This window comes from Triticum urartu, unplaced genomic scaffold (genome assembly GCF_003073215.2).
Source record: "Triticum urartu cultivar G1812 unplaced genomic scaffold, Tu2.1 TuUngrouped_contig_2120, whole genome shotgun sequence".
In the NCBI taxonomy this organism is placed as follows: domain Eukaryota; kingdom Viridiplantae; phylum Streptophyta; class Magnoliopsida; order Poales; family Poaceae; genus Triticum; species Triticum urartu.
In genome coordinates this window covers 45,145-53,442 of record NW_024112586.1, presented here as the reverse complement: position 1 = coordinate 53,442, position 8,298 = coordinate 45,145, and the positions used below count along the sequence as shown (strand labels likewise).

The 8,298-nt window shown below is 50.2% G+C and overlaps 1 protein-coding gene across 1 annotated transcript; it reads left to right on the top strand.

The window, feature by feature from the left end:
• The first annotated feature begins 6,352 nt into the window (after positions 1–6,352).
• Positions 6,353–7,794, top strand: LOC125526878 (cytosolic sulfotransferase 5-like). The gene has a single exon (XM_048691488.1). The coding sequence runs from the start codon at positions 6,480–6,482 to the stop codon at positions 7,551–7,553; it is 1,074 nt and encodes a 357-aa protein (XP_048547445.1). The 5' UTR covers positions 6,353–6,479; the 3' UTR covers positions 7,554–7,794.
• Positions 7,795–8,298: the final 504 nt, after the last annotated feature.

The window sequence follows — 8,298 nt, the reverse complement described above, 5'->3', positions numbered from 1 at the left end:
CGACCTTTCGGTCTCAGTGTTCCGAGGCCATATCTGCATATGCTAGGCTCGTCAAGTTTAACCCGAGTATTCTGCGTGTGCAAAACTGGCTTGCACGTTGTATGTGAACGTAGAGCTTATCACACCCGATCATCACGTGGTGTCTCGGCACGACGAACTGTAGCAACGGTGCATACTCAGGGAGAACACTTATACCTTGAAATTTAGTGAGAGATCATCTTATAATGCTACCGTCAAACTAAGCAAAATAAGATGCATAAAGGATAAACATCACATGCAATCAATATAAGTGATATGATATGGCCATCATCATCTTGTGCGTGCTTGTGATCTCCATCTCCGAAGCACCATCATGATCACCATCGACACCGACGCGACACCTTGATCTCCATCGTAGCATCATTATCGTCTCGCCAACTATTGCTTCTACAACTATCGCTACCGCTTAGTGATAAAGTAAAGCAATTACAGGGCGATTGCATTGCATACAATAAAGCGACAACCATATGGCTCCTGCCGGTTGCCGATAACTCCGTTACAAACATGATCATCTCATACAATAAATATAGCATCATGTCTTGACCATATCACATCACAACATGCCCTACAAAAACAAGTTAGACGTCCTCTACTTTGTTGTTGCATGTTTTACGTGGCTGCTACGGGCTGAGCAAGAACCGTTCTTACCTACGCATCAAAACCACAACGATAGTTCTTCAAGATGGTGCTGTTTTAACCTTCTCAAGGACCAGGTGTAGCCACACTCGGTTCAACTAAAGTTGGAGAAACCTACACCCGCCAGCCACCTGTGTGCAAAGCACGTCGGTAGAACCAGTCTCGCGTAAGCGTACACGTAATGTCGGTCCGGGCCACTTCATCCAACAATACCGCCGAACCAAAGTATGACATGCTGGTAAGCAGTATGACTTGTATCGCCCACAACTCACTTGTGTTCTACTCGTGCATATAACATCTACGCATAAAACTAGGCTCGGATGCCACTATTGGGGAACGTAGTAATTTCAAAAAAATTCCTACGCACACGCAGGATCATGGTGATGCATAGCAATGGGAGGGGAGAGTGTCGTCCATGTACCCTCATAGACCGTTAAGCGGAAGCGTTATAACGACGCGGTTGAGGTAGTCGTACGTCTTCACGATCGACCGATCCTCAGTACCGAACGTACGACACCTCCGCATTCAGCACACGTTCAGCTCGGTGACGTCCCGCGAACTCACGATCCAGTAGAGCTCGGGGAAGAGTTTCGTCAGCACGAAGGCGTGGTGACGATGTTGATGAAGCTACCGCAGCAGTGCTTCGCCTAAACACCGCTACAGTATGACTGAGGTGGATTAAGGTGAAGGGGGGCACCGCACACGGCTGGGAGAGATCTTTGTGATCAACTTGTGTGTCTAGAGGTGCCCTCCCTGCCCCTGTATATAAAGGAGCAAGGGGAGGCCGGACGGCCCTTGTTGGCGCGCCTAGGAGGAGGAATCCTCCTCCTAGTAGGAGTACGATTCCTCCCTTTCCTACTCCTACTAGGAGGGGGAAAGGCAGGGAGAGAAAGAGAAGGAAAGGGGGGCGCCGCCCCCTTCTGCTAGAACAATTCGGACAGGGGGAAGGGGGCGCGCTGCCTGCCCTAGGCCGTCCCCTCTCTCTTTCCTTTATGGTCCAACAAGGCCCATTAGTCCCCGGGGGGTTCCGGTAACCCCTACGGTACTCCGGTAAAATCCTGATTTCACCCGGAACTATTCCGATGTCCAAATGTAGGCTTCCAATATATCAATCTTTATGTCTCGACCATTTCGAGAGTCCTCATCATGTCCGTGAGCACATCCGGGACTCCAAACTACCTTCGGTATATCAAAACATATAAACTCATAAAACCGATCGTCACAGAACTTTAAGCGTGCGGACCCTACGGGTTCGAGAACTATGTAGACATGACCGAGACACGTCTCCGGTCAATAACCAATAGCGGAACCTGGATGCTCATATTGGTTCCTACATATTCTATGAAGATCTTCATCGGTCAAACCGCACAACACTATACGTTGTTCTCTTTGTCATCGGTATGTTACTTGCCCGAGATTCGATCGTCGGTATCCAATACCTAGTTCAATCTCGTTACTGGCAAGTCTCTTTACTCGTTCCATAATACATCACCCCGTAACTAACTCATTAGTTATCATTCTAGCAAGGCTTATAGTGATGTGTATTACTGAGAGGGCCCAGAGATACCTCTCCGAAAATCGGAGTGACAAATCCTAATCTTGATCTATGCCAACTCAACAAGTACCATCGAAGACACCTGTAGAGCACCTTTATAATCACCCATTTACGCTGTGACGTTTGGTAGCACACAAAGTGTTCCTCCAGTATTCGGGAGTTTCATAATCTCGTAGTCATAAGAGCATGTATAAGTCATGAAGAAAGCAATAGCAGTAAACAAACGATCAAGTGCTAAGCTAACGGAATGGGTCAAGTCAATCACATCATTCGCCTAATGATGTGATCCCATTGATCAAATAATAACTCATGTCTATGGTTAGGAAACGTAACCATCTTTGATCAATGAGCTAGTCAAGTAGAGGCATACTAGTGACACTATGTTTGTCTATGTATTCACACATGTATTATGTTTCCGGTTAATACAATTCTAGCATGAATAATAAACATTTATCATGAAATAAGGAAATAAATAATAACTTTATTATTGCCTCTAGGGCATATTTCCTTCAAAGCCCACTAAGGCCCATTAACTTCCCGGGGTGGGGGGGGGGGAGGTTCGGTAACCTCCTGGTACTCCAGAAAAATGCCCGAACTACTCAGAACCATTCCGTTGTCCAAATGCAACCTTCCAATATATGAATATTTACCTCTCGACTATTTCGAGACTCCTCGTCACGTCCGTCATCTCATCCGGGACTCCGAATAAACTTCGCTCATCAAATCACATAACTCATAATACAAATCATCATCGAACGTTAAGCGTGCGGACCCTACGGGTTCGATAACTATGTAGACATGACCGAGATACATCTCCGGTCAATAACCAATAGCGGAACCTGGATGCTCATATTGGCTCCTACATATTCTACGAAGATATTTATCGGTCAAACCGCATAACAACATACGTCATTCCCTTTGTCATCGGTATGTTACTTGCCTGAGATTTGATCGTCAGTATCATCATACCTAGTTCAATCTCGTTACCGGCAAGTCTTTTTACTCGTTTCGTAATGCATCATCCCATAACTAACTCATTAGTCACATTGCTTGCAAGGCTTATATTGATGTGCATTACTGAGAGGGCCTAGAGATACCTCTCCAATACTCGGAGTGACAAATCCTAATCTTGATCTATGCCAACTCAACAAACACCATCGGAGACACCTGTAGAGCATCTTTATAATCACCCTGTTATGTTGTGATGTTTGATAACATACAAGGTGTTCCTCCGGTATTCGGGAGTTGCATAATCTCATAGTCAGAGGAATATGCATAAGTCATGAAGAAAGCAATAGCTATAAAACTAAACAATCATTATGCTAAGCTAATGGATGGGTCTTGTTCATCACATCATTCTCTAATGGTGTGATCCCGTTCATCAAATGACAACACATGTCTATGGTCAGGGACTTAACCATCTTTGATTAACGAGCTAGTCAAGTAGGGGCATACTAGGGACACTCTGTGTTTCTATGTATTCACACATGTACTAAGTTTCCAGTTAATACAATTCTAGCATGAATAATAAACATTTATCATGATATAAGGAAATATAAATAACAACTTTATTATTGCCTCTAGGGCATATTTCCTTCACCTAGTTCAGGTCGTCGGCGTCGAACATCTCCTTCTGCCTGGCCTCGAACCAGCTCCTCGTCTTCTCGCTCATCTTGGTCAAGTACACGCTCATGATCGCAAGGGCCACCTCCTTTGCTTTGGTTGTGGTAATGGTGGCCTCGATGTCGAGCTGCCTCTGCCTGGCCGTGACATTGGCGGCCTTGATGTCGAGCTGCCTTTGTCGGGATGCCTCCTCTAGGTCGATCTTCCTCTTCTTGGCCGCCTCCTCCATCTCAAGCTTCTTCCTTTGAAGCTCTAGGTATTGCTTCATTGCTCGTCCTTTCTTTGTCGCTTCTTCTCGTCCCTCACATCCTTTTGAGACATCATACCATGCAAAGTCTCAAGCAAGGCCATGGATGAGGCATCACGTATGTCGTCCACCTTGGAGTTGGTCTTGCCCCTCGGCCTCTTCAACGCCTCGCCATCTCCACCTCCGGCCAACTTGGCTGTCTTCTTTCCTCTCTTCCTTTGAAGTTCACGGTATTGATCCTTGAACTTAGGGCACTTGTCGATGATCGTCCAACAATGCGTAAGAGTGAATGGCTTGTCATTGTGCCAGGCCTTGAATGCTTCCGAAGATTGAAATGCCTACACCACATGATGAACAACAATTGAACATGCAAACATATACAAGGCCGAAGTCTCATGGCCGTAGCAACGAAAGAACTAGGATGAGGAGAGCATACCATGTCCCCAACGCCGAGACCACTCGCGGGTCGTGCTTCAATGCTCTCAAGTGCGGCGCAATACTTGTTGCACTCTTGTTGGATAAACAACCACCTCTTTTGAATCGAGGTGATGCCATGGTTGCTCGTAATTTGGTAGGGCTCAAACATCTTCCTTTCATGGAATGTTTTGTGGACTCTCGTCCAAAAAAACAAGGCCCTTTTGTTGCGCATAGGTCCTCGGATCTTGGCTAATCTCCATCCAACATTGGCAAATCAACTTGTCCTCCTCTTGTGATATGAACCCGTGCGAATGCTCTTCCTCCTCTTTTGTGCTTCCGCTCTTTGGGCGAGCTCGTCGATGAACAATAGTTCGCCACCAATATCAATGTCATTGCCTTCTTCTTCATCACCATCACCTTCGCAATAGATGTCATCGTCTTCATGCCACGAGTCACCATGGTCATAGTCAGCACGGTCGTCGGCCTCTTCATCGGCAACGTACTGGGCGCGGCCATCCTGACTTTGGGTCTCCTCGGGATCATAGGCACCGCCATGCCCACCCTCGTAGATCACATCCTCCATGAACTGGTTGTACAAGGGGTCGTCGACTGGTGGCGTTGGTGTTGGCATTCCGTCGAACAAGACGCAGGGGGACGGCATGGTGCCCGTAAACTTTGGCCGTGCTTGCTTTCTTTGCATCTCGACGGTCGGCCGCCCGCCGCTGCTGGACCCCGGCGTGATGTTGAGGTCGATGACGGCCGAGGGGCGCGGGGTGGACGGCGTGATCACGCCAACGTCCGGCAACCCCGATAAACGGGCCTGGGCGTCGTGCCTTGGTGGGGGAAAGCCGGGCGACATAGGCGTGGTCCGCGACGTCAGCGACTGGCAGTGCGGAGGCCTAGCGACCGACGAGCCTGTGCTCGCCCGGCCGACAGTCGTTGCAGAGAAACCCGCCGGACGACAAATGCCAAGCATGAGGAGGGCGTGCGCTTTGTTGATGATAGCCTCCTTCTCCTCGACCTCGGCCTTGCGTCGCGCGACCTCCATCGCATCGTGCTCGGCGACAAACTTGGCCGCGGCAGCATTGCCCTTGACAACCGCCCTCTGGTTCCTCCTCTTCGCCGATTATGCGTCCAACTTGGTGAGCTCCTCCGTCGTGCACTCCGACCGTGGCTTCCTTGGCGCCTTGGTCGCCTTCTTCTTGACCTTTTCGGGCGGTCGACGGCCAGGCTGCCGGAATTCGGCTGGGCGTCGGCCATGGACGAGGGAGGGAGGGGGCGGCGGGTCGTCGGAGGGGTTGGGGGGGGGGGGGGGAATGGCGCCAAATGAGGCGCGGGGGAGTATGGCTTTGTGCCACCGACAGGCGGGCCAGGGAAGGACAAACGCGCGTCCCGCCCGTTCGCGCGCTGTCCGTTTCACCCCAAAAGCGGCGCAAACTTGGGCCCTGGATGGGTCGAAAGCGGACAGAAAACGGACAAAAGTCCGTTTGCCAGAATGGGGTCCTGGATGGCGCTAGGCCGTCTGGTTCGTTTGTTTTACCACAAACGGACGCACCTGGACAGAATGGGGTCCCACGGTGAAGTTGGCGTTAGGAATGAAATATGTTGTCAGTGACAAGTAGGTCGCACATGGGAAAGGAAAATTTGAAAATTGAAATATAGCGAATCTGATTTTTTGCATGCAACCGAGTCGGTCTTTATATTTTCTGGCCATCGCCTCCATATTGACTAGTAGTAGATTGCCAATTTGGACGGAAATTATAAACTAGTGTCCACATGATACACGGGCAGCATATATTATCAGCTTATGATGGGCTCAAGCTCAACCACCCACCTATCATCTTATACAACATAGTTCGACTATCAGCTCATCAGCATTATCACTCGCTAATCCACTGTCCATCGTATTATCTTGGCGCACTGTCCTCCATCACCTCGATCGCACTCGCCGTGCAGAGCGCTATGGCCACGGAGGAGACATCGGCGCTGGCGGTCGACGGCGCCCATGAGCATCCCACGCTCCACATGCACAACGTGGCCGAGGTGATCCCGACCCTGCCGCTGGAGACGCGGTGGCCGCCGTTCGCGCACCGCCGGTACCGTGGCTTCTGGGTGGCCGAGCGGTTCCTGCTGGCACTGGCGGCCTTCAACGACCAATTCGAGCCGGCGCCCGGTGACGTGCTCTTGGTCACCTGCCCCAAGTCCGGCACCACGTGGTTGAAGGCCCTCGCCTTCGCCACCGTGCACCGCGCCGCGCACCCACCGTCGTCTGCCGACCACCCCCTCCTCGGCCGCAACCCGCACGGCTGCGTTAGGTTCCTCGAAGGTATCTTCTTCGGCCGCTCCGTGGACGAGGCGCGCGACGTCCTCGCCGCCGCGTGTCCGTCCCCGCCCCGTTTGCTCGCCACCCACTGGGCCTACTCCCAGCTGCCGGAGTGCGTCACCGGCGGCTGCCGGATCGTGTATATCTGCCGGGAGCCCAAGGACGTGCTAGTGTCGTGGTACTGGTTCCTCAAGAAGGTAGTCGCCTACGGCGCCACCAGCGACCACGAGCCCGACCCCGACCTCGACTTCGCCGAGCTCTACGAGGTGTTCTGCGAGGGCCGCAACGGATACGGGCCGGTTTGGCGGCAGGCGGCCGAGTACTGGGAGGCTAGCAGGGAGCGCCCGGACAAGGTGCTCTTCCTCAGGTACGAGGAGATGCTGCGCGACCCGCCGGGCAACGTCCGGAGGCTGGCGCGGTTTCTGGGGTGCCCGTTCACGGCGGAGGAGGAGGACGCCGGCGTGGTGGGCGCCATGTTGGAGCTGTGTAGCCTGGAGAAGCTGCGGGACCTGGGGGTGAATAGGAAAGGCACGCCGGGGATGAGCACCGTTTCCAACGACGTCTTCTTCCGGAAGGGCGTGGTCGGCGACTGGCGCAGCCACATGACGCCCGCCATGGCTGCGACGCTGGACGACATCGTCAACGATGCCATGCGAGGCACGGGTTTCTCGTTTACTGATTCAGGCCATGCGGAAGAAGGCGCTGCGCCGTAGACATTTTGCACCCATATGCGATGCACGTTTGTTACTTATACGTGCAAACTGAATCAGGACCGAGTAATAATGTAGTGCTACGTGTTTTTTTAACAAAGTTTGTAATGTATGTGTGTCCTGCATATTCAAAATTTCAAATAGAGATTCTAAAATCAGCAATCTTTACGTTTGAAAACATGTGGATGGAGTATGATGTTTTTTTTTGCCTCCGGCTTGAATATCTTTGGAATAAATATGTCTTTTGAGTGATGCTAGTAAATCGTATCAATGATCTGTCAAGGGCACATCATTTGGTCTTTTGTTAACATTTGGAATATGAAACATGAGTAAAATATTTATGAATTTATTTTTCAAATCGGATAAGTGCTACTTTGTTGATTATCCTAAATGGTTGGGCATTCCTCTTTCTCTACACCGAGGCAAAGTGTTTTGCCACAGAGTGTGAAAATTTTAAAGAAATTGTTTTTCAAAAGAGTGAGTGGGAGGACAGTGCAACTCGATTAGATTGCAGAATCTTCATGACCAGTCAAAGAAAAGAAACACTAGAAATAGTTCTATAATTTCCTACCACGACCAATATGGAAGCCTCAACATAAGACATGGATAATTCAATCAAACTTGCAACTGAACTATATAGGTTGGGCAAACTCGTGCAAACCTTCAGGGTGTGTAGGCGAGATATTGTTTAACAAACAATGAAACTATAATACACAAAGAAGGGTTGATTGGCCTTGATTCGAGAAAT

Bases quoted from the DNA above. Each gene is read 5' to 3' on its own strand.
- LOC125526878 (XM_048691488.1), top strand. From the start codon at position 6,480: ATGGCCACGGAGGAGACATCGGCGCTGGCGGTCGACGGCGCCCATGAG.